We start from the raw sequence: 24,061 nt of genomic DNA, 5'->3' as shown, positions 1-24,061 counted from the left end.
ACTGGTCAACTTCCGCTCGGGAAGTTAATCAATGAGATGACTGTATGATGGATCTCCTTCTCGTCTATCTCGTCCCCGACTGCGCTCCAGCCGTAACGTTTCCTTCGTTGTCACTATTGGTGTAATTAGTAACTTCATGATTCTGAGCTTTGTCTCCGGCTCACAAAGCGTTGTGATGCCAAAGGTGTCTTAAAGTAGCTTGAACCGAGCATGTTCCCCGACAGACATGTTCCATTCCATGATTGTGGGCCTGGCCAATTCCTGTATTGCCTAAGTGATATTAAGCTTCTCGCATCTTCTGGTCAATGGCATATCGAATGCCATTCCCGTCCACTCTGCAGCAAGCTCGTTCAGAAGACATGCCGAGACATGCTTCGAGATCCTTCGTCGACATCGTTCTGTGTATAACTTTGCATTGGTCAAGCTGAAGGCTTCTCGCCTTTCCAATGCAGATTTTCCGCATGATATCCTCCAAGCCTTCATTCAGTCGATCTCCATCTTGGTCTCGAAATAGCTGGTGACCAGTTCGACGAGATCTGCTTTTCGACCCCCTGTGCTTAGACCTTTGGTCTTCATCCAACGCTTCAAGTCGGGGAGTTTGAAACTCTCGATCTTGCCCTTCTGGAAGGCAGCGCGCATGGTGGCGTCGGTAACGCCTTCATCGTCGTCGTCGTTCTCATCTTTCACCTTCTTACTACGAGATGCTGTGGATGAGGCGGCAGTGCGCTTCGACGCTCCATTTGTGGCTGGCTTGATGCGGCTCTCGTTCGTAGTGTTCCATTCGTCGAAAGCTTTGTCGAGCAACTCGCCCCATTCCACGACATAACCCCCGGCACGCTTGTGGATCTGCTTGTAACGAGGTAGGGTCTTGTCCTCCGGCTGCTCCGGAAGGTCTTCTTCTAGAGCAAGAGCCTGCAAGATCTTGAAGAACCACTGGAGAGCGGGATTGGGATATTTTGTGGGATCGTATACGCCCTTTGGGAGTTGCAGCTATTCAAGATTGGTGTCAAACAGACCTCGGCAATCAAAGGACATCGAGAAGTCTGCACTCACCTGTTGGACAACTTTCCGCATCGCGTCCACGACATCGTCAGGAGCTCTCACCACATTGGTCTCTGGAGGCTCCCTAATGTCGTCAGCAAAAGGTAATACTTTGACCCACATTCCAGGAGGCATGTGTTGATCGCCTCCCTCGTTTCGCTCCTCTGCGCCAGGTATGACAGCAGCGAGCTTTGGTGTGGCATTACGTCGAGCGATGTACCACGCAAGGCCGAACTTCTGATCTTTCAGCAACTTCTGGTGAAGTGCAGAGAAGACTCTTGTCGAGCCCACCCAGGTCTCCTCGGAGGGATATATGAAGACAGACTTGTCGAGCGTAGCCCACATAGGAAGCATGCTCATTGGTTTGAAGCCGAGTATGCGAATTGTGGGGTCGCCGAAGTCTTTGATCTTTGCTTCCTCCTCGAGCGAGAAGGTGACCGTCTCGCCGCCAAATTTGAAAGCCTTGCGAATTTCGGTCTTCTCAACGGTGCGCGCAGTTTCTTCTTCCACCATGGTGCTGCTTCCCACCGCGATTTGCGCCTTTTCGCTGTCGGGTGGCAAGTAGACATAAGACGTGCGCTTCGGCTCTTGTTTCTTGAAGATGATGTAGCCTTTGACGCCGATCTTGAGGCCTGGTCCGATCTCGAAAGGGACGTTGAAGAACGTTCGTCTCGGAGCGTTTCGAGATGCCACAGAATTGATCAAAGACTGCAGCAAGGTGATTCCGTCCTTAGCGGAAGAGCTGGCAGCTTTGATATCGGAAGTGAGTGGCATTGGTGCATCTGGGTCGGAGGGAGTTGATGAGTAGATAATGTCGTTGTAGAACCTTGTGCGGTCGAAGGTGTAGCCACGGTCAGGATGAGAGATGGGAAACAGCTCAATGGTGACTCCAAGGTCGTAAAGGTCCTTGGCACGTACGGCAGCGCTGTTCCTGGCGTCTCGATCCGATGCATGTGGGTAGTCATTATCCGTGACCAGAAACAATCGCCGAGAGGAGAAGTTTGGCGCTTTCGTGGTGAAGACCTGATTGGCGCAGAATAGCACGTTGGCCATACTGACTTCATCTTTGCTTGCCTGCAGGATGTCCGCAGCTTCTTCCTCATCCTCGACGAGGGTTCGTAGCTGTTTCACGTCTGCTGCAGCTGGCACATCCAGATCCATGAGCAGATAGCAGTGAGGATACTGCCAATTGCGAGATTCGCCGTCTTGCTCCTGGAATTTGCTCTTCTCGGTGTTGAAGAGTAAGATGCCCATCATATCGTTTGGGTTGCTGATGATGCGTTGCTGCATCAACGCGTAGGCACATTTCAGTGCTGCAGCAGTCGACGAAAGAGCTGTGTCTGGCTTCTTTGCGTCGATTTCAGATGGCTTTCTAAGCATGCTGGCGCTCGCATCGATGGCGAACAGCACAGCATCTTTCTGGCTTTTGTAGCCAGTCTCGTCGATCTCCTCCTCCTCCTCCTCCTCGTCCTCGTCAGGACTACGCCACTTGTTGTCTGACATTCTGTATGGCAGATCTGTCATCAGCGCGCAGTCATTGGCATTGAAGACCGATCTCGCCGCATTTCTAGAGGCAAGATCGTTTATCGTTTATGGAGGCGTAGTCGCGATGCGAACATTGCAGCCTCAGGACAAACACGCCAGGCAGACGCGCCACTTTCACGGAGACGCGCCGCGCCGCGCCACTTTCCCAAACGACCCGAGAGCTTGGGGCAGCTCGGCATGTTCCATGTTCCAGGACGGCTACCCCTGCCTCGGCACCAAAGTGGTCCATGACGATCGATCTCTGCTTACCTCTCGTTGTGGCTGGATTTGGCTCGAATCGTGTGCAGTCGTTGGCTGTCACTTCTCTCTCCATTCACCATTTTTCCACAACACGTTCAGCCATGAGCGTCCAACAGCCATGGAAGACGTTTACGCGGCGAGCAACCGCCCAGCAATGTCTCAATCTCCAGCCCAAGGCGACGCATCACAAACCGCGAATATGGCAGCACGCAGAACGCAGTATGGCCACCGTACAGAATCCGCCAGTAACCCAGGATTCTGTGAGCAAGAATGGCCCAACTGCAATGGTGTTCGTATGTATCAATCTGTCTACAGCACAATTTCCGTTCTACTGACTCTTCCCAGATGAACATGGGCGGCCCATCGACCACAGATGAAGTCGGTAGCTTTCTGTCTCGATTGTTCGCCGACGCCGATTTGATCCCCCTCGGACCTCTACAGAACTACCTTGGACCATTGATCAGCAAGCGAAGAACACCAAAAATCAAGAAACAATATGCAGAAATTGGCGGCGGAAGTCCAATCAGAAAATGGAGCGAATACCAAGCAGCAGAAATGTGCAAGATTCTAGACAAAACCAACCCACAATCCGCACCTCACAAACCATACGTTGCATTCCGCTACGCCGACCCTCTCACCGAAGAAATGTACACAAAACTCTTGGAAGACGGTTTCGGCAAAGGCAAAGGCGGCAGAGCAGTAGCCTTCACGCAATACCCACAATACTCCTGCTCCACAACAGGTTCCTCCCTGAACGAACTCTGGAAATGGCGTCAACGCCTCGAATCACCCACGCGAAACGCCGAAGCCCCATCCGAAGGCAGCATTCAATGGAGCGTAATCGACCGCTGGCCCACCCACCCAGGCCTCATCGAAGCCTTCGCCGAAAACATAACAAAACAACTCTCCACCTACCCCGAAGACATCCGCGACAGCGTCGTACTCCTCTACTCCGCCCATTCCCTCCCCATGAGCGTCGTCAACCGCGGCGACCCTTACCCCTCCGAAGTCGCAGCGACCGTCTGGGCCGTCCAACAACGCTTGGGACACAAAAACCCCTACAGACTAGTCTGGCAATCCCAAGTCGGCCCCTCCGCATGGCTAGGCGCCCAAACCGCAGAAACAGTCCCAAACCTGATAAAAAAAGGACAAAAAGACATCATCCTCATCCCCATCGCCTTCACATCCGATCACATCGAGACACTATACGAGATAGATTTGGAAGTAATCCATGAAGCGAACGAGCTGGGCGCGGATGGAAGGGTCAGGAGATGTGAGTCTTTGAACGGAAGTCCAACGTTCATCCAAGCGCTCGCGGATCTCGCAAGCGAGCATTTGAAAGCGGGCGTGGTTTGTAGTAAACAGATGGGTCTGAGATGTCCCGGATGCAAGAGTGAGAGATGTTTGGAACAGAAGCGTTTTTTTATGGGGCAGGGGAGACAGGACAATGCAGCTGTGACGTTGTAAGGCCGACACTTCGTAATCGAGTAAATATTTCGATGATGCGAATTCGTAAATGTGTATGTATGTCATGTTATGTATGTAGTGGTCAGGAATATTTTTCGAAACTTTCCTCCATGTCTTCTTCTTCTTGACAAGAGGGTGAAAATTTCGGTGGTAGGTAGGTAGGTAACTGATACAACAACATAACACTTTTTCTAATGCCATGTCATATGATAAAGGTACCTAGCCAGCCGCTCTCCCAGCTAGCCTGACTCCACTCCATGCATACAGAGAGAAGTACCCTCCACGCGCCGTTTGAAAATGCCTTGCACCCAGCCGACAATATCGCTCGCTTTACCGTCGTGACATCATGCAGTGCAGTGCAGTGCAGTGCCCGCACCACAACTCTTTCGCAAAAAACAAGCCATATACAATTTGCCATGCCATTCCATTCCATTCCTTCATCTAGTAAGACCTACAAAGCGCAAAGTGCTTTCCTCACTCACTTGAAACTATACCTCTCACCCTGCCTAGTAGAAGGCTTACCATTCCGATTCAAAGGCACAGCCAGACCCTTCAGCTCTCTGGCCGCAGGGGCCTTTTTCTCTTTCTTCTTAGGCGGTGCACGGCTGTGAATGTGTCCCAGTTCGTTGAGGGCCATGGTGTTTGCCCACTTGAGACATCTGGGTTGTGAGTCGGCATGCTCTTCGGCTTCTCTCTTACGAGTCGAGATTCGAGCCGGAGCTTCTTCTTCGACGTCGATTTTTTTGGCCGCTTCTTCGTCCATGAAACGTTTGTGGGCTTCCATGTACTGTGCGATCTTGTCGCGCCACTCGAGGAGTTCCTTGCGTAGCTTCTTTTCGCGCTCGCCGCGGTCATCGAGCCAGCCGATGAGGTTGTCGAGACGATCGGGATCGTCGTAGAAGCCCCATTCGTTCGCGTTGTTGAGGATGGTGGCACCTTCTTCCTGACTTCGCCGCTGTGGGACGGTCATCTGGAATCGTGCTTGATACTCGGCTTGCTCCTCTTTGGTGCGATCGATGAAACCTTCGCGCTCCATGTCATCAGGACCTTGAACCCAGATACGGCCATTGGCGTATCCATATGACGCTGTACTTGAGTTTGGCAGGCCACCAAATGGCTGTCCATTGCGCTCGAACCAGTAGTAGCGATTGCAGAATCTGTCCTTGCCAAGAACCTTGGTACGCTGGACGTTAGCCTCGCGCAGGTCGCTATCGCAGTCTGCAATCTTCTCTTCGTACGAGTTGATGCGATCTTTCAATTCTTGAATTTCCTTCTTCAGTTTGTTGAAGGCTTTGGATTCTTTGGTCTGCTTCTTCGCTGCTTCGGCCTTCTCCGCCCTCTCCTTGTCGCGCCGCGCTTGTTCCTCTTCACGCTTGCGCTTGCGGTCGTTTCCACGTCGTAGGAACCTACCGCCGATTGGCGCATCGTCATCTGTGTCCGGTGAACTATTACTCGTGCCATTGAGTTCGATGGAATCTTCGGTGGCGTCCGCGTCCACTTGGACCGGTTCGATCGTAGGTGAAGGCGGCATGTTGTCTGGTAGAAGGATCTTGTATTCGCGATCCTTGACCGCAAGCTCCTCCATGGCAGTCTTCTTCTCTCGCTGGTACTCAATCTTGCGCTTCCTTACCTCGGTCATGTCCTCACTGCAAGTCTCGAGGAACTCCTTGATCCTGTCGGTGCGCACAGTCATGATAGTCAACATCTGAAGCGCTGCTATGCGCAAGTTGATGTCCATCGAAGCGTATTGGACTCGTGCGGTCTCTTGGGTTGGTTCGGCGTCCGTAGGGGCGAGGTGCGCGAGGATCTTCTCGCACTTGGCTTTGAAACCGGGGCTCGAAGACAGCTGATGCAAGATGCCTACCACGATCACCTGCCAGCCACCATTTTCGAAGTCTCTCGCCGCCACACGATCCTCCCAATCGCGCTCGGCGAGCATCTCTGCCGCGCGATTCGCGTTCTCAGCTTTCGGGCTTCCAGGCATGTCTGCTGCGTTCTCGATGTGGCTCAATCTGCTTCGCGTCGAACGAGCTGGAACATCTGCGACTGGTGTGGATACCTCGCTTTCATCCTGCATCTCCGAGTCGTCCATGGGTGGCTCTTCGATCTTCTTCTTTGGCATGTCTTTCACTAGTACCTTGCTACCCTTTTCGTCCATGAACAGCTTCAAGACGGAACAGTGAATCTCTTCAAACAGCTCGCAAGGTGCGTCGAGCTCGGAATACCGCATTGCATCCACGAAGTCGTCAAAAGTGAAGCTGTCCAGCACGTATACCTCACATTGCACGTTCAATGTGTTCCAGACTTCCAAAAGCATTCCCATAGACTCCATCTCGATGTCGTCTAGGTAAATGTTTCGCCCGCCGCGAACATATTCTGTCATCTCATCGGTGAAGAACTTCAACTCCGGACGAGTGGTTCCGTTGCGTTTCGGTGGCAAATCCAAGTCCTCGATCGGATACTTGATCACTGGTGGAGGTGGAGGCCGAGGTTCCATCCTGTTCGCCATTTGCTGCTGCTGGTGATAGTTCAGAGGAGGTTGATGAGGCGCACCACCTCGCTGCTGCTGTTGTTGCTGCTGCATCATCATGATTTCATGTTGGCGCATCTGCTCGAACTCCGCGGCGGTCATGCCCTTTGGCTTCTTATGCTTCGGCGGACGCATCGACATTACTTGTGGCTTTGCCTGTAATAGCTTCGCGTCCTGGAAGAGGTGCTGCGGGATTTCCATTGGTAGCCGGTATTGTATTGCAAGATGTTCCTTAACGAGCCATGGTGCGCCGGTCCAAGCTTCTCGCTGCAATGAATTCTTGAGAAAAGCGCGAAGATTCTGCTTGGTGAAGATCTTACGATCTCTCCGAATATGCTTGTCGTCTAGAAGTGCTTCTTCGTAGGGATTGGGTGTTTTTATGAAGTATCGCGAAAATGGTTCTCGCTGCACGGAGCCATCCGCGCCTCGGATCATTGGGAACTTTGCTTTTTCGCGAATGGCGCCCTCAAACTGCTCGCCGTTGTCCAGAGTACACATGACATCTTCGCCGGGAAAGTAATCGCTCTTGAACTCATCGTAGATTGTGTTGACTGTGACATGTTAGCTTGTAGATGACGCATATGGTGAACGACATGTACCAAGCTCGTCCATACGCGAGATCGTCGAGAACTGCACCTTGCGCAGTATCGGATCGCGAAGGACTTCCGGGAAGACATTTTCGATCGAGGCGGAGCTCTTAGTCTGCAAATTGTCAGCATCGAATTTCACATGCAATCATGTGAAAACCAACCTCAGACTCCAGCGCGTCCCAGAATGTGAGGCCCGACTTGCCATTGACGGCATCTGTGAACTTTTTCTGCACGCAGTTAGTAAGAGTGATTCAATCTGGCAAGTGGGAGGACGCACTTGGTTAAGCCAGTCGAACCTGAGAGTGATGTTAGCAATAGCTCGCAACGACACAAGTGAAACGCTGCATTCGATACATACCGCTTCAAGTACTTTTCATAGTCGGTAAAGACCTCGTTGGTCCCTTTCATAACATAGACCTAGTATACGCGCGTCAGAAAACAGCGTATGTCTAACCATGTGCCCGTGCTGTGCTTACTTCGGCATTATCTGGTATATTGGTGGCGCTGGGGATGAGATGGACGGGCTTTCTCTTGTTAAGGACCTGTTTCTGGGTGTTGGTCGCGTGTTCGCACTCAATTTGTAGCTCGCGCACCATCTTTTAAGCTGCCCAGCCAAGGCTGGGTCTAGGTCCCCGAGGCAGCGCAACGGGGGCCTTCGGGGGCACCGTCGAGTTGATCGATAGTTCTGTCCAAATACGCGCAATGTGGTTGGAGACTTCGTTTGATGAAGTTCGCCACGGATAGGCGACTGTTCCTGACGGCGCGGCTCAAGCAATCGCGTGTTGTGTACAGCTGCAGGCGCAGTGGTCCGCGAGGTGTGGAGGAGGGATGCGGAGCAAGTCGATCGATGGTCGAAAGTGTCGTTGTTGATGGATTATGGTCGGATACGCGTCGTGTGCGGCGTGTTGTGGGAATGGGAGGTGGTGGGAGAGCCGGGAATGGGAGGTGGACAGAGTAAGGATTTGAAGTTCACGGCGGAGGAGGCATCGTAGGTAAATCTGCAAGACATAGCGCCTGGGATTGAGGCTTGGATCGGCCCGCCTTTGCAGCAGAGTCGCCCTCACACCTTGAACTTTCTCTTCGCTCACCCCCATCACTTCTGCCCAGCATGTCTTTTCACACTTTGCGCTCAAAACACACGTATTTGCACTCATTCTAATCCACTCGACGCGGAGAATGCAGTCAGCTACGCTTCACTTCACATTGCCTGCATCGTCACCAACAGGTTGAACGCATTCCAGCTTTCCACGATTGCTACCACTCTGAACAGTCGCATCTCCGTGACTCGACCCACAATACGCAGACAATGCTTGCATGTGCATCTCTGGCTACCACACATCGATTGCCGTAAATACAGAGTTAAACAGAGTCAGAACTGAATTGCGTAGTCTTTGGAATGTGCTTTCTGCTCATCCGCCTACATATACATCGCTGTCGCCTCTCCCATACCTCTGCCTTTTCTGCGGTGCGGCCACCTCGCAGGATTTTGAGCTGCACTCTTGGCCAAGATCGCGACCTGCAGCGACCACAACCCGAGAAGGCCAGATTTGAAGTTGACCAGTCCCTGAATTGAGCTGCGAGTTGAGTACCACATCTCTCATCGACTAGATATGGCTGAAGATCTAGATCTTGTCAACACCCTGGTCCCAGGTTTGGTCTCGATACGCATGTCGCGCTGCGAAATCCATCGCCTGAAATGGTTCTGCTTCATGAGCCAGACCAGCAATCACATTCATGAGGTGAAGAAGACGACCAAGAACCCGATCCAGCTGCCCACGACTCCTACAGCAGAATAGGAGCTGATGAACATGAGCGGCAGGAATTCATACCGAGCACCGAATATCAACTGATGTAGCAGCGAGCAGTATGCGATCAACGGTATGGCAATCGCATTGTACAGCAGTGTGAAGCGATCAAAGAGGAATACTCGCGGCTTCTCGGCTCTGCAGATGAAGTCAGCTTGTGATCCGGGCAGATCTGCACGACTTGATCTCGATACTTACGCGGGTGCCAATTGATCAAAGGCAAGCAGGAAGGCAATCAGCCACAGTATTGTATAGACCACCTTGATAGGGAACTCCATTGCGGTGAAGAGCAGCGGAAACAAGCTCACGTGACCTGCGACCGCAAGCGGTCGAAATGCTCCAAGCCATCGCCGATCCTTCAGAGCAAGCAGGCTGAAAGGAATAATGACCAGGAGAATTGCCTTCTCATGAACATGCCAGCCAAAGAGAAAGGAAGCATATCCGCAAAGAGTGATGGTCGCAACGAAGTTGTCCCAGGTTGGATGGAAGAACAGCTTGATGAGCGCGGGCTGGCCAAGTCAGCACCCTTCTTTCTATCACGGGATGATGTACTTACTATCTGCGCCGCAAGTGTGAGGACAAATGTAAGTCTCGGCGGAATATCAGGGAGCACTGCAAAGTTTGTATCACCAACCAGACCTCTGGTGACACTATTGACAGCATCTGCATTTACAGGCAGCTTAAGGTGTGGTGCCAGGTATATGAGAATTCGATCGCTGAACGAGTACATAGCCCAGACGTTCGGCGCCCAGTATGCATGGCAAAGGCCTCTGCTGAAGGGAAAGAGCCTGCTGAATATCTGCGGGAGCTGTTCTTGCCAGCCATATCGCGCAAAGGGCCCGAATGCAGCTGCAACAATGGCAGCAATGGTGCCACCCAGCTTGACGCAGTTGAATATTCTGATGTCGAAGATCGATCTCGGGCCAAGGCAGTATGCACGCAGTAGGTAGATGAAGTACGCCGGTGCCAGATAAAGATAGATATGCTTCATGCATAGAAGAGCCATGAAGACCGCACCGCTTAGCAGAAGGCGACTTTGTTGATGTCGGGCCAGGACTAGGGAGAGGATCAAGATGCCATACATCGCACCGTTGTACTGAAAGTGGATGTGATCGATCATCAATAGACCCGGTGATAGCAGAATGGACAGCGCGACTGCATGACTTTGACGCCTCGAGATGGCAGGGCTTGAGTTGATGTAGAATGCCAATGCACCACCGATCAAGACAGCTTCCGAAATGATTACGGTTGCGCGTTGAAAGTAGATGGTCTGCCAGCTGTCATAGCCCAGATTCTGGACGATTAGCATGTTTGGGTCGACGAGGCTGGCGACTTGTGACATGGCCCATTCGAAATACGCAAAGAAAGGAGGATAGTCGAGGGTCCATTCTGAAGTGTTCTGTGAGATGTTAGTGTACGGGAAAGCGGGTGGTCTTCGTGCATGCAACCTCGAAATACCAATCGCGAAGAGGCAGGGAGTTCGTGATGGCAAGCCAGTTGCGATGCACTTCAAAATCTGTCGACTTGCTGGGACGCAGTCAGAAACGTGGATTTGGAGAGGACAGAAAACGCGTACTATGCTGGCCACAGTAAGACTTTCAGGGCCGTCGCAAGGACCGCGCATTGCGGCAATGAAGGCCAAAGATCAGGCATTGACTGTTCGTGGCTTGCACATTGGTTTGCAGCAACCAATCTGCCTCGACTTTGCTATCGCATGGTGGTGTTTGGCTTCGTTTCCAGCTTCGTGTTCTGCGGCAACAATTCAAGCTGGTGACGGGCGACAGGGGAGGACGGGAAGTTCGGGAAGCAGCCGCTCGCGCAACAAGGGTGAGCTAGGGCTTGGCAGGCTAATGCGTACAAGGGAGGTACTTTCATCGTCTTATCCAGGGTTCCGTCACACACTTCACGCCCGCTGAGCTGGGGCGAGGGGTGAAGTGGGCTGACGCAACCCCGGATACCATCTGGTCGAACTCGTGCACCTGCTCAAAGCGACATCCACAGCACAATTCCATGGCGATGGCGACTGTGTAGAGGCTCAGAACGCTGCGCAAACATAGAGACTCCATCCCCCGTCGGCCCCCACCCGTTGAGAGCGGTCAACGAGCACGTCCCTCAACCTGAGGCCTTCTCCCTGCGGCCTGCGTTTCAGCGTGTCTCGATGTCATTATTCTTCCTTCGCCTCCCGGTGCACCGTCTGTAGGCGAGTCGCTCTTTCTATACCATCTTTCCCTTCTGCGTCATCTCGTATCTCCTCAATCGAGAAATGCCTCCTTTTCACGCTCCTAACCACTCATTCCTTCGCACTTGACAGCGTCTCCGAGACGCTTATCATGCTCCCTTCGCTTCGTCGCTACATCTGCTTAACCATCTTGGCCATAGCCATCTTCGTCGGCCTTTTCAATGTTCTAGTCGAACCAGAACAACATCACCACCGCCGCCACCCACCGCCGCCTTCGAAGAATTTCCGATCGAGAGAGGTCTACGATGTCCTCCATCCTGGCTTGTTCAAGCCAAAGTTCAAATGGCGGAATGTGAAGCAGAACCATCCCGTGCAGACGTACACCGAGCTTCCCACGGGGCCAAGTGTGACAATACCTCAGATCCAGCACGATTTTGCGCCTGAAAAACTTCAGCATGCGGTGGAACGGCGAAAACGGTTGAGAGCAGTCGAAGATGCCTTTCATCATTCATGGCAGGGCTACAAGCGTAATGCCTGGCTATCTGATGAAGTTTCGCCCTTGACAGGTCATGCCCGTAACCCTTTCGGAGGCTGGGGCGCGACTTTGGTGGACACCTTGGACACACTCTGGATCATGGGCATGGAGAAGGAGTTTGCGACTGCTGTGTCGGCCATCAAGCATCTTGACTTCGCTGTTACCGACCAGTACGAGGTCAATGTGTTCGAGACCACCATTCGCTACCTGGGTGGCCTGATGAGTGCCTACGATATCAGTGGCCACAATTACAAAATACTATTACAAAAAGCTGTTGAGCTGGGAGACATGCTGTACCTGGCCTTTGATACGCCAAATCGTATGCCTGTGACTAGGTGGGCATGGCAACAGACTGTGCTGGGCAATGATCAAGAGGCGAAGAAGTTCTCTTTACTGGCCGAGGTGGGATCTCTCACTCTCGAGTTCACACGCCTGTCGCAGCTTACTGGAAATCCGAAATGGTACGATGCAGTCGCTAGGATTACAAATCTGCTCGAAGCGTCCCAGAACGAAACCAAAATACCTGGCCTGTGGCCGACGTTCGTCGATGCCAAGGGTGCCAACTTCAAGCGTGATAGCACCTTCACGCTTGGTGGAATGGCCGATAGTCTCTATGAGTATTTACCCAAACAGCATTTAATGTTGGCCGGCCAGACGGAGCAATATCGAAACATGTACTCGACTGCTTTGGCGGCTGCCAAGCAAAAGATCTTTTTCCGCCCACAGAATCCAGACGGGCTTAAGATGCTTCTGCCGGGAACTGTGAAAAGATACTCGTCTAAAAATATCAAGCTGCTGCCTCAAGCAGAACATCTCGCTTGTTTCGCTGGAGGTATGGTGGGCTTGGCAGCGAAGATCTTCCAGCGAGACGAGGAGATGACGACGGCTCGCGAACTTGTGGACGGCTGCATTTGGGCCTACGAAAGTATGCCCTCGGGCATTATGCCAGAAGTTTTCACAGCACTTCCATGCGAGCAATCATCAGCTGAGAACTGCACGTGGAATGAGACTGAATGGCATCGTGCTGTTGTTGAGAAGGCTAATCGGGGCTACGTGCCCGAGGAGTTCACAGAACAGGCACAGACAGTAATCCAACAGAACAACCTCGCGCCTGGATTCAGCGAGATTACAGATAGCCGCTATCTTTTGCGACCGGAAGCGATCGAGTCCGTCTTCGTGCTCTACCGCATCACTGGAGACGATACGCTTCAAGACAAAGCTTGGGAAATGTTCCAAGCGATCACAAAGCATACCAAAACTGAAATTGCCTTTGCGGCACTCAAGGACGTAACAAAGCAGAAGTCGGAGCTCGTCGATAATATGGAGAGCTTTTGGACTGCAGAGACCTTGAAATACTTCTATCTGATCTTCAGTGAACCTGACATGATCAGTCTAGATGACTATGTGTTGTGAGTATCTGATCCCTAATGCTGAAGAAATTACGCTGACGGCCCTTTAGTAACACTGAGGCACACCCGCTTCTGCGCCCTAAGTGATAGAAAGTTTCACGGTTGCATATGAAAGGCAGTCCCGGTATCTGAACGAAAGTCTACACTGCAATAGCTCTTGAGGCGCAGAATTCCAATGTCTCATCGCGTGACGCCCACACAGTACGACTCAACTTCGAGCACTCCGTCACCCAAAGCCGGAATAACCTCAAGGCGGAGCATCTACACACGCAGCCATTCTGTGTCTGTGTCCTTAACGATTTCATGCCCTGCACAAGCTTTGGTACAAAGCTCATCAATGCCACACCAAGCGATTCACGATCATCCGCCATGCTGAAAATGGAAAGAATTTCGGTAGAAAAGAAGAAGCAAAGCATCAAACAGCTCCTCCACTACTCGTCCTTCCCAAACCACTTCGTCATTTATCTTTAACTGCACGTCGGAAGCGCTGACGGGGTTTGGATTCAATGCCGCTGAGCCTTGTCTTCCGGGATGAGATAGCTGTGCGATGAACAGTGATCCGTTGGCTTTGGCCTTTTCTGCAACTTTCTCGAATGCTTCGCCTCTGCCGTCGTGGTTGTCGGGGAGGATGGGGTTTCCGATCGTACTTGAGCATCAGATTTCCCGCGATGATTAGAATACGCCTATCCCGCCTTTGCCCCAGATTTCGTAGAGGTAGGTGTTCGTACTCCTTGGTGGGAAAATCGGGCAACGTTGATCGACCATTTATCGTCTCGCCTTTCGCATGCTCCCTTCTGCCCTATCGCGGGGTATGCAGGTCAGCACTTACCATGTTATCTTCTCTGTGACATGTCCAGCACCATGTCTGCAGAATCACAGCGTTGGCCCCGTCGACTACTCAACAGTAGGAAGGTCGAGCGCAGATTCTTCTCTGCAAATGTTTCCTCGTGTAAAGAAAGCCGCCTTCGTTCTTGCCAGCCAAACAGGCTGCGTGCTTGCCGCCACCGGCGCACAGATGTGAGTAGACCTCATCAACGCGTGCTCCGACGTCAATGTAGAATATCGACATGCCTCCCGGAGTCTTCCAGGAAGGCGAACGGTTCGAATCGAAATTTGCTTGCCAGCCGTCAAAAGCCACACGATGCAATTCCACGGAACAGCTTCGCCATCTTCGGACTCCTTCCCAGGCAGGCCAGGAGAGTATGCTAGTGTAGCAGCTCACAAGGCATTGTAGTTCTGGAGAGGCACTCAGAGTGCTTCCGGGAGTCATGCAACAGATGCTGCTTAGCGCCTGGCTGCCCGCAGGAACAGCGCAGCCGCAGCATGATTCGCGCGAGGGAGCCCTGCAGTCTGCAGGAAGGCGGAAGTCAACTCACGAGCTCTCGCGCCAGGTCGCAAGGTCGCAGAAGACTACGTTATCTACGCGCCAGCACGCACATGCATGGAGAACCTCGCCGTCAAGACACTGACACTGCCGGAGCACGCGAACCCTCTCCACAATACCCATCCCCATCCCCATCCCCATCCCCATCCCCATCCCATTATTGCCCTATTCTTGTCAACTGGGCCGGCCCGATCCCATCATGGGTGTTTTCCAGAATGACCATCCCTTTTTGAGAAGCATCTCATCTCCCTACACTCCTGTTTGCATGCCGGCACCATGTCTGTGATATTTCGCTAGGCCCTTCTTCTTCCTTTCTCCATCCCGGCGCTGCGTCTTGCTCGCTGCATCGTTGTCACTCATTCTTCCATTCTCTCTCTTCTCCCATCGCTTCTTTCCACCCATTCATTGCCTTTCTTTGTTTGCTTCTCATCCGACTCCTACCAACAACCCTCCTTTCTCGACACCGACCGGCCCATAATCTCCGCCTACCTACGAGCACCGTTGAGCAAGTCCGCCTCCTCGAAAGCGAACGCCTGATGAACCGACCGACGACGGCATAACATAGAAAGAGGACGCGGTGTACATATCTTGGATACTTGCAGAGCACCTTTCTTTGACTCCTGCTGTTCTTGGAAGCACATCTGTATTGTCTTCCCTTGCTTTTGTTCACCGACCTTCGCTGTGTGCCAGAACATGTGAGTTCAGCCGCCCACCGAACCATGTGCACTCCGTCGACACCCTCTGCAGTGCTGTTGAGACATAACGTACACGACGCAGCTGATATGGTACCATAGAATTGGAGACATCCACCACGCTATCTTGCAAGTCTGTGCACCACCTCGCAACTACCATTATTCCCCAACGTCGGTGTCCGGTCTGTGTAGAACCGGACCTCCAATACCGTCACCACGGCCGTACTATCAGCAAACCCGCGGGACAGCCTTGTGCTCCCGCCTCACATGCTTGGCATGCACAACGGCGACACCATGTCATCTGGACCAAGCTTAGGGCATCGCCAGACTCAGTCTTTCGCAGTGAAATCGTCCATGAGCCCCGAAAATAACGCGGCACCAAATGGATCAATCCATCAAGCCCAACCGTCATTGGGTGGCTATGGCGAGAGACACCCGAACAGAAACAGTGTGCAACCCATCAACACCGGTCGCATGGCGAGCAGCAATGTCACCGCCACCGATATGCAGACTCCGCAGACTGGCTACGATATGAACTTCACGCCTCTACTACCAAGCAACTTATTGATCGGAAGCCCCTTTCAGCCCGGTTCGCCGTCTACCTTTCAGTCCCCGCAGTTCCAGCCTTTCCCACAGCAGCACGCTGGTCAGCGTCAACAGCAGAACCAGATGAACAATGCCTACCATCAACAACAAGCCATCCTGTCTCCGACTGCCTATCAATCGATGACTTCTCCAACTGCACTCCATGCTTCGTCCTACTTCGCTGGCATCCAGTCTCCAACAACCGGCTTCAATGCCTTGACCAGCGGTGCCATGGGCGCATATGGCCCGATGCACATGGCTCCAGGGCTCGTGCCAGGAACGAGTCGTACTGTCTATCTGGGTAATATTCCCCCGGATACCTCGGCCGAGGAGATCTTGGGCCATGTTCGAAGTGGCCAGATCGAGTCTGTTCGCCTGTTGCCAGACAAGAACTGCGCCTTCATTTCTTTCCTCGATGCTAGCTCTGCGACACACTTTCATTCCGATGCAATCCTCAAGAAACTCTCCATCAAATCCCAGGACATCAAGATTGGTTGGGGCAAGCCTTCCTCGGTGCCAACCTCGGTCGCTCTAGCTGTTCAGCAGTCTGGCGCGTCGAGGAATGTCTATCTGGGCAATCTTCAGGAAGACATTACCGAAGAGGAGCTGCGAGAAGATCTCAGCAAATTTGGTCCAATCGACACCGTGAAGATCGTCAAGGAGAAAGCGATTGGTTTTGTACATTTCCTGTCCATTGGCAATGCTATCAAAGCCGTCACTCAGCTTCCCCAGGAGCCAAAATGGCAGGCGCCTCGCCGTGTGTATTACGGAAAGGATCGCTGTGCGTACGTTTCGAAGACTCAGCAGCAGAATGCGGCGCAATATCTCGGTATCGCGCCTGGCTATGCGCATGTCTTGAACGGCGCAGACCGCGATCTCATTACCAATGCTCTGGCTCAACAATCTGTCGCTGCAGCTGCGGTTGCAACGACCGCAGGAGGCGTCAACAATCTGGGCAACCGAACGGTGTATCTGGGTAACATTCACCCGGAGACCACGATCGAAGAAATATGCAATGTCGTGCGAGGTGGTCTGCTGCACCACATTCGATACATTCCAGACAAGCATATCTGCTTCGTGACTTTCATCGACCCGACTTCTGCGGCATCCTTCTACGCACTCAGCAATCTCCAGGGTCTCATGATCCACAACAGAAGACTCAAGATCGGCTGGGGCAAGCACTCGGGAGCATTGCCCCCTGCGATTGCTCTGGCTGTCTCGGGCGGTGCATCGCGAAATGTGTACATTGGCAACTTGGACGAGACTTGGACGGAAGATCGCTTGAGGCAGGACTTCCAGGAATACGGAGAGATTGAGCTGGTCAACACCTTGCGCGAGAAGAGCTGTGCTTTCGTCAATTTCACCAACATCGCAAACGCAATCAAGGCCATCGAGGCAGTGCGAGGCAAAGAGGAGTATAAGCGGTTCAAAGTCAACTTTGGCAAGGACCGTTGTGGAAACCCACCGAGACAAATCATCAACAGCCAGACGATACAGCAGCAAGCACAGCAGCAGCAGCAGCAGCAGCAGGCAAGCGAAAGCTCGCAATCTCCAATCAATGGTCTGGCACCAAACCGAGCCCAAAACTCCATTTCCCCCGCCAGCTCCGGGCCATCGAATGGCACTTTCAACCCATTGAACGGTCCAACCGCTTCCACCATCTTCAACACCGGCAACAACAATCCCCTCACCCTCTACCTCGCAGCAACACAACAAAGCGCTCAAGTCGCAGCAGAACAGCAAGCGCAACAGGCCGCCCAGCTCCAACGCAACCTAAGCCCCGTCAACGACTACGGCCTCTCAGTAAACACCTACCAACAATCCCAACCAACCTCCGCCTCCCACCTCTCAAGCCAACAAGCCTTCTACTCCTCCCCCAACGAAGTCGCCGCAACCCGCTCCGCCGGTCTCGAACCCCCTTCAAACCATTTCGGCCACGGAAGCCATCAAAGCGTCAACATCTCCAACGGCGCCATGCAGGCTCTAAACTCTTACTCCAACCACGCGAGTCAAACTTCTAGCAGAAGCGCACATAACCGTGCGGTCAGCCTACCGGCTTTCTCTCTCCAACAAGCTCAGCAGAGTCAGGCTCAACAGAGCGGCTTGTATGGGCTGGGAAGCGGTTTGTCGCCTGCTGGGGGTTATGGACTGGGGGTTTCGGAAGGGGGACTTCCGGGGTGGGCTGAGGAGGAGGTTGCGTGAGGAAGAGGAAGGTGTTTGGGTATGGACTGGATTGGTCGGGCTTTACCTCTTCTTGTTTTGCATTACTATCTATCAAATCACTTACAGAAGAGAGAGAGAGATCTTAATCTTGCGGCGAATACGTATATACTCCCTTTGTTGGCAGGATTTTTGGCAGGCTGGATACTGAGCTGGTGTTGTGTTTTTTTTTGCATGAGAACAAATCTTTTTTAGTAACTTTTTTGCTGCTTGGATGGATGTGAAAGCTAATTTTGGTTAATGGATGGATAGGATGGGATGGGATAGGATGGGATGGATGGCGTTGAGTTGGTGTGTAGGTAGAAAGAAAGGAGGAGAAAGAAAGAAAGAAAGAAGGAATTGGATATGTGTATGTACGGTAAGGTGAGATAAGGAATGTGTATCTAGATAAAAGGAAATTCTTGTCTCTGTGTCTAAGAGAGAGGAGGAGGGAGACAAGGGAGTTAACTCCTACTAAAGGGAATTGTAGTCTTTTAAGACAGATAGTACTAGTACTTTCTTTTTATCTACTTTTAGAAAAGGGACTATAGTATTGCTTTCTTTACTTAGTGCGTTAGGGGAAGGTATATCGGTTGTTAGCGAGAGAAGAAATTTATCTTTTTTATATAGAGTAGAAGTATAAGTAAGCTATATAGTAAAGACTCGGAAGGATAGATATAGACTATAGTTCTTTTTATCTACTATATAATATACTTTTAAAGAAGATTTTTTATAAGGTTCGAGGAATTGCTATTATTACTACTATTATTACTACTACCGTAATCTATCTATCTATCTACTAAAAAAAATAGCTATATAATTTCGATATAGCGAGGAACCGAAAGGCGAGTACTAGTAGGCTACTACGCTTCGACTTCGACTTTAGCGTTAACTTTATAAAATATTTAAAATAGTATACTAGGAGAATATAGTAGAATCTCGATATAAGTTTTCTTCCTATCGAATTTCTCTATAGGTCTTTATTTTAATCTAGGAAACGAGCGATAATATACGATAGGTATCTATATAAGACTACTATACTAAGGATAACATTATAAGTACGCTTTCGTATCCCGGCGGTTTCTTAAGTTTAGAGCTTTATTATAAGCCGATACTACTACGCGAAGAATTCTTTGTATTTTAGAAACCTGTTTAAGAAGCGAGACTATCTAGCTAAGTTTATATAGTAGTTTTCTATATATTAATTATTGCGATAGGATCTTAAAAATTAATATAGGTAGTTAACCGCCTATACTTTATAGTATATAGTAAATCCCTTTCTTAGGAATATATAGCTAATTTTATTATAGTTAGGATACTATATTCTACGAAAAGGCTAAGAATACTAGGACTTTATACTTCCTACGACGTATTTTTAGTCTATCCTATTTTATTAAGTAGACGTCTATAAATACTCGCTTTACTTCTAAGCTAAATAGTAAAATCTAGTATAATTGCTATAGATCTTACTATAGCCTATATAGACGCTTAATCGTCGAGATACTAATCTTATAATACTTCTTCTTCTAAAATTCGGATTACGATAAAAGTCTTAGTATTTTTTTTAGAAAAATATATCGTATCGTAGACCTGTTCTAAAAAGACATTTATAGAACGTTCTATACTAGTCCCTAGTCCGCGTCGCAGACGCGGACGGCGGGTCTTACAATATTATAACTTCTAGGCGCCGCGGCTATTACTATTAAATCTAGGCGTACCGGCCCTTACTTCGTATAAGTTACGCAGGTGCGAATTTCCTATTACGGCGGGCTAGGCCGGTCACGCTACGCGCGCTAAGCTCTAATCGCTTAAAATTCGACTAATATCGGCTAACAACTATTAAACCTTCTACTACGTCTACGCCTTTAATAACGCTACGTAGCACTACCTCTACCTCTATATACCTACCTTAATTAATACTCCTACTAGCAACGCTATAGTAGAACGTGTTACTAATTAACGGTAAGCGATAACGCCTATAACGCAAATTTAGCGCTAACCTCTCGTAGTCGATATGTCGGTTATCTCCTCTTCGCGCAGCGCTATAATCGACCTTAGAACTCCTAGCGGCTCTCGCTAGGGCTCGGGCTCTCCTTACGTCCTATCTCCTATTACTCTAGACTCCGACGATATAACTTTCTCTAGCGCGAACGGTCCTGTTATCGACGTTATTAATAGCGTCTAGTACCTACGTAGCCTCCTACGTTTTATCCGTATCGCTAAGTTTATTGCCTTCGTATAGGTTCCCGGCTTATAGAACTAGGGTAGGTATATCTAGTAGCGCTCGACGCTTTAGAAACAAAGTCGGCTAACTGTTACTAGTCCTAGTTAACTTCTACGTTACGGCTCGACTGCGTAAATTGCGTAATATAAACAAAGTCGACATTATATATAACAACGTCCGTACCCTATACTAAAATATCCCGAACCTCGTTACCTACTAGCCCGGCTACTAGAACCCTGCTATTCGATACGACTTTACGGGCATTATCTCTAACGACTTCTTTACCGACTCTCTCCGTTAGTTGCCTCTATACTCGACCGGCCTCTTAGGTACTAGTATCTATACTCCCGGCTACGGTCTAGCTAACTAATAGACTCGTTAGTAGCTTATTATCGCCGAATAGCTACGCGCCTACGATATACTATATCTTAACCTCGCGTAGATCGAGGACTATTAGTAACGCGTCCTCCGCTACTCCTTTATTAACGCCGACCTCGTCGCTAATCTGCGATATATATACTAGAAGTAGCTATTATCGCTACCTACTAAGTATCTAAGGTAGCGACTAGAGAGCTAAAATAGAGTAGGTAGCGTCGAGCTAGCCCGAGAAATATATATAAAAATTCAAGTCTTCTTAACTTTACTATCTCTCTTCTTCTACGTACTTGCTCTATTACTCTCGTAAGAATCTCTTTGCCCCCCTACTACTACTCTATAAGCCTATCGTTGTTTTCGTAACCCCTCTTTAGAGATATTCTATACTACGACTTACCTTATTTGCGACGCCGTCTAAGCCTTTCGAAATCGCGCTCTAGAGTCGTCTATCGCCCTCCTCCCGAATAGAGAAATTTATTCCTATCTACGCGCTTATCGCACTCCTCTGTTATAGCTCTATAGTTCTTCGTAGGCTCTCTACCGACCGTTTAACGCTTTATTAGCGCTAATAGTTCGGTATATACTATTAGTATTCCGCTTATAGAGTATATAGTTAAGATCTTTATATAGTACTTATACGACCTTTCGATCTTAGTCGTCCCGTACGTCGAAATTCTCGACCGCTAAGATCCTTAATAGTGCGGTCGCCGTAGTCTTACGCCTCCTATTACGCGCCTCTTCGAGTAGCAGTCCCGTATACTAGCACGTCTAATAGATTTCTATATTAAGGACATAGTCGTAAAGGTCGATAAGCCGTTTCCGAATAGATCTAAAGATTTCTTTAGAATTGTAGCCGTCTTAAAACGCGGGAATAATATCCCGTACGAATAGACCGAGCGTAGGGAGCTTATTCTCGATAGGAATAAGGCATTTCGGGTTAAGAATAATAGAATTATTTTCTTACTACCGCCCTACTATCCCCTTACGCTTCTCGCTATCCGATCTCTACCGTTTCCTACGTATCGGAGATCCTATATATATTAGTATAGCAACTATAAGTTAGAATAGTCTGCCGCAGGCTTACTTTCTCTAGATTGCGCCTAGTAGCACGAGCACCGCTTCGGTTTGTATAACGCTACGCAATTTATATAGTTCCTGTTCTTCGTAATAGTATAGCTATATCTATAGCCTACGAAATGCCCGCTATATATATAGTAGTTGCAATCCGTCTACTATATATAGCCGGCGATAGTATACTAGTCCGCGTCTATCCTAAGAATATAGATGAAAGCGCCTCTCTATACTCGAATGTCGGCGCTATTCTAAGTGTTTCCCCTAAGCGACGCGATATATTTAGTCCGAAATATTATATCTCGCCCTTCTCCTACGAGTACTCGCCGAGCGTACGCGCTATATATATCTTATAAACCCCGGATCTCGCCACTTTCGTACGCGTTTAAAATAGCTTAGGCGAACGCTTTCGAGTAATCGTAACCCTCGATTAGCGTAAATTGTAAGCTAGGTAGAATCCTAGGATTTCCGGGATAGTCTACGCCGTCGATTAAAGATAGTAGCGACGCCGCGGAGTACGATTTAGATATAGTATATAGAGTACGGAGAAGAAGGAGGAGCGAAGGTAGAATTCTAACGTCGGTAGTAAAAGGTAATTTATACCGCGAGTAAGTAAGTAATCTCCTCCCTGTATAATTATATATAATTAACTATTCTATTTTCTAAGACTACCTATATGTTTTATAGTAACAGTCTTTAACTTATATCCTTAGACGTATCGCTACTATCTACGCTATCTGTATCTTCGCCGATATATCCTTGCCTGTACTATATAACTTCGAGTAGCGGATTAATACCGCTCTCTTACAAACCGAGGCTAGTAAAAATTCGCTCTTCGTCTAGAATACGATTTACGATTACCGCTAACTCCGCCGGAACCGCGATACTAATACCGGGCTAACGGACGTTATACGTCTCGTAGAAGAGGCGATTAGTTAGTACTAGATCCGGAATCCTAAACTAGTAGTCGTCGCCGTATACGTCTTCGCCCCTATTATTCTTCCTAATAGGTCTATACTCTTACGCCGCTACGTAACGACTGCCTTTATACTACGGGTCTATCGAACGGTACTACTCCTTATCTACTAGTACGAACAGGTTTCGAATATCTATTACGCGCGATATCGCTATATATAGCTGTTTATATAAGAAGGGTAACGCTCGAAGGTCTATACTAATATTGTCGAGGGTTTAACCCTACGCTTTATTAATCGTTATCGCGTAGTATACCTTTAACGGAAATTAGCGCCTAGAGATCGCCTACGGATACCTTCTACTCTCGATTAATTTAATATATAGAATAAGGTACTCGGCGTCGTTATACTCGTCGTTAAGCTTATATACCGCGATATTATAGTCGTAGAGCGACGTTACTACTATATACGTTCCGTTGCAGATACCCTTATATAGGATTAGGTTTCTTATAATAGTAACTAGCGTTCCGACTTTTAAGCGTAAGAGGGCCGGTAGTAGACTAGGCAGCCGGAGTAGGGATATTATAGTAGATATACTCTCCTCGACTCCCGACTATTCGAGCGCTTTAGACGCCGCCTAATCGACGTAGTCTTTAGAGTAATACTTATACGCCTCTCCGCTCCTAAATATACTATTATAGAAGTTATTAATCTAATCCGCTACGTCGTTATATACGGTAAGGAGTACGCGCCTACGTAGCGTAGTTCGATCGACGTACGAAGCCTTTATTAATTCCTAAGGGTAGACGGCCTTTACTAGCTAGTTAATATTTAGAACTCTCTTTAAGTACGGAGGTAGGCGTATCGGGCAATTAGCGTATAGCGGATTGTACGCTAGGCGGAGGAGCTATCGCGAGTACTTTATCGCTACCGACGCTTCGGACTCCGCTCGTAGTTGTATATTTTCCGTTAACTATAGCACTCTAACGTCCGTCTAGAACGGCGTAGCGGTAATATATAGCTACGTAGCCGCTGCTACCGCCGCGACCTCGTCGCTCTTAGAAGTTATATCGAAGGGCAAACACTACGCGAAATCTCTACTAAATATAACTAGGATACTACCGAACTACGGCGGCGTTTTCTCCCTAAGTATCCCTCTAAGATCGTATAGGAGGTAGTAGACGACTATAAAGTCGAAGCGCCGCTACGATAGCGCCTCGTCCTAGATAATTAATATAGCGTCTTTAATTATATCTACTTCGAAGGTGCCTTTCTT

The 24,061-nt window shown here is 49.7% G+C and overlaps 6 protein-coding genes across 6 annotated transcripts; 3 read left to right on the top strand and 3 right to left on the bottom strand.

Annotated features, from left to right (window-relative positions):
* Positions 1–483: 483 nt before the first annotated feature.
* MYCFIDRAFT_65414 (uncharacterized protein) lies at positions 484–2,544 on the bottom strand (the record flags this gene model as incomplete). Its single annotated transcript, XM_007926141.1, has 2 exons — positions 484–990; positions 1,054–2,544. 2 exons carry the CDS (start codon positions 2,542–2,544, stop codon positions 484–486), a joined length of 1,998 nt encoding a protein of 665 aa, XP_007924332.1.
* Positions 2,545–2,919: 375 nt separating this feature from the next.
* Positions 2,920–4,391, top strand: MYCFIDRAFT_88977 (uncharacterized protein). Its single transcript, XM_007926258.1, has 2 exons — positions 2,920–3,119; positions 3,172–4,391. The coding sequence occupies exons 1-2, from the start codon at positions 2,928–2,930 to the stop codon at positions 4,291–4,293; spliced, it is 1,314 nt and encodes a 437-aa protein (XP_007924449.1). The 5' UTR covers positions 2,920–2,927; the 3' UTR covers positions 4,294–4,391.
* Positions 4,392–4,771: 380 nt separating this feature from the next.
* On the bottom strand, positions 4,772–8,009 carry MYCFIDRAFT_84117 (uncharacterized protein; the record flags this gene model as incomplete). The annotated part of the gene is made up of 7 exons (XM_007926257.1): positions 4,772–6,871; positions 6,968–7,374; positions 7,438–7,525; positions 7,575–7,640; positions 7,768–7,830; positions 7,890–7,955; positions 8,007–8,009. The coding sequence occupies 7 exons, from the start codon at positions 8,007–8,009 to the stop codon at positions 4,772–4,774; spliced, it is 2,793 nt and encodes a 930-aa protein (XP_007924448.1).
* A 701-nt stretch (positions 8,010–8,710) lies between these two features.
* Positions 8,711–10,941, bottom strand: MYCFIDRAFT_60623 (glycosyltransferase family 57 protein). The gene is made up of 5 exons (XM_007926130.1): positions 10,795–10,941; positions 10,667–10,745; positions 9,775–10,617; positions 9,417–9,727; positions 8,711–9,356 (listed from the first exon to the last, which is right to left on the bottom strand). Exons 1-5 carry the CDS (start codon positions 10,869–10,871, stop codon positions 9,146–9,148), a joined length of 1,521 nt encoding a protein of 506 aa, XP_007924321.1. The 5' UTR covers positions 10,872–10,941; the 3' UTR covers positions 8,711–9,145.
* Positions 10,850–13,428, top strand: MYCFIDRAFT_187094 (glycoside hydrolase family 47 protein; the record flags this gene model as incomplete). The annotated part of the gene is made up of 3 exons (XM_007926256.1): positions 10,850–11,045; positions 11,694–13,341; positions 13,392–13,428. 3 exons carry the CDS (start codon positions 10,850–10,852, stop codon positions 13,426–13,428), a joined length of 1,881 nt encoding a protein of 626 aa, XP_007924447.1.
* Positions 13,429–15,115: 1,687 nt separating this feature from the next.
* On the top strand, positions 15,116–18,730 carry MYCFIDRAFT_88975 (uncharacterized protein). The gene is made up of 2 exons (XM_007926255.1): positions 15,116–15,420; positions 15,520–18,730. The coding sequence occupies exon 2, from the start codon at positions 15,685–15,687 to the stop codon at positions 18,202–18,204; it is 2,520 nt and encodes an 839-aa protein (XP_007924446.1). The 5' UTR covers positions 15,116–15,420; positions 15,520–15,684; the 3' UTR covers positions 18,205–18,730.
* Positions 18,731–24,061: the final 5,331 nt, after the last annotated feature.

The sequence above is a fragment of the Pseudocercospora fijiensis genome, assembly GCF_000340215.1.
Source record: "Pseudocercospora fijiensis CIRAD86 unplaced genomic scaffold MYCFIscaffold_3, whole genome shotgun sequence".
Taxonomy (NCBI): domain Eukaryota; kingdom Fungi; phylum Ascomycota; class Dothideomycetes; order Mycosphaerellales; family Mycosphaerellaceae; genus Pseudocercospora; species Pseudocercospora fijiensis.
The sequence above is the reverse complement of the archived record's forward strand: the minus strand, read 5'-3'. Positions and strand labels throughout refer to the sequence as shown.

Excerpts from the sequence above, each read along its gene's own strand:
- MYCFIDRAFT_88977 (XM_007926258.1), top strand. The coding sequence starts at position 2,928 with ATGAGCGTCCAACAGCCATGGAAGACGTTTACGCGGCGAGCAACCGCC. Across the intron at positions 3,120-3,171 it reads GCCCAACTGCAATGGTGTTC|ATGAACATGGGCGGCCCATC; the intron begins GTATGTATCAAT and ends GACTCTTCCCAG.
- MYCFIDRAFT_88975 (XM_007926255.1), top strand. The coding sequence starts at position 15,685 with ATGCTTGGCATGCACAACGGCGACACCATGTCATCTGGACCAAGCTTA.
- MYCFIDRAFT_60623 (XM_007926130.1), bottom strand. The coding sequence starts at position 10,871 with ATGCCTGATCTTTGGCCTTCATTGCCGCAATGCGCGGTCCTTGCGACG. Across the intron at positions 10,618-10,666 it reads TTCGCGATTGGTATTTCGAG|AACACTTCAGAATGGACCCT; the intron begins GTTGCATGCACG and ends AACATCTCACAG. Across the intron at positions 9,357-9,416 it reads TTTGATCAATTGGCACCCGC|AGCCGAGAAGCCGCGAGTAT; the intron begins GTAAGTATCGAG and ends CTTCATCTGCAG.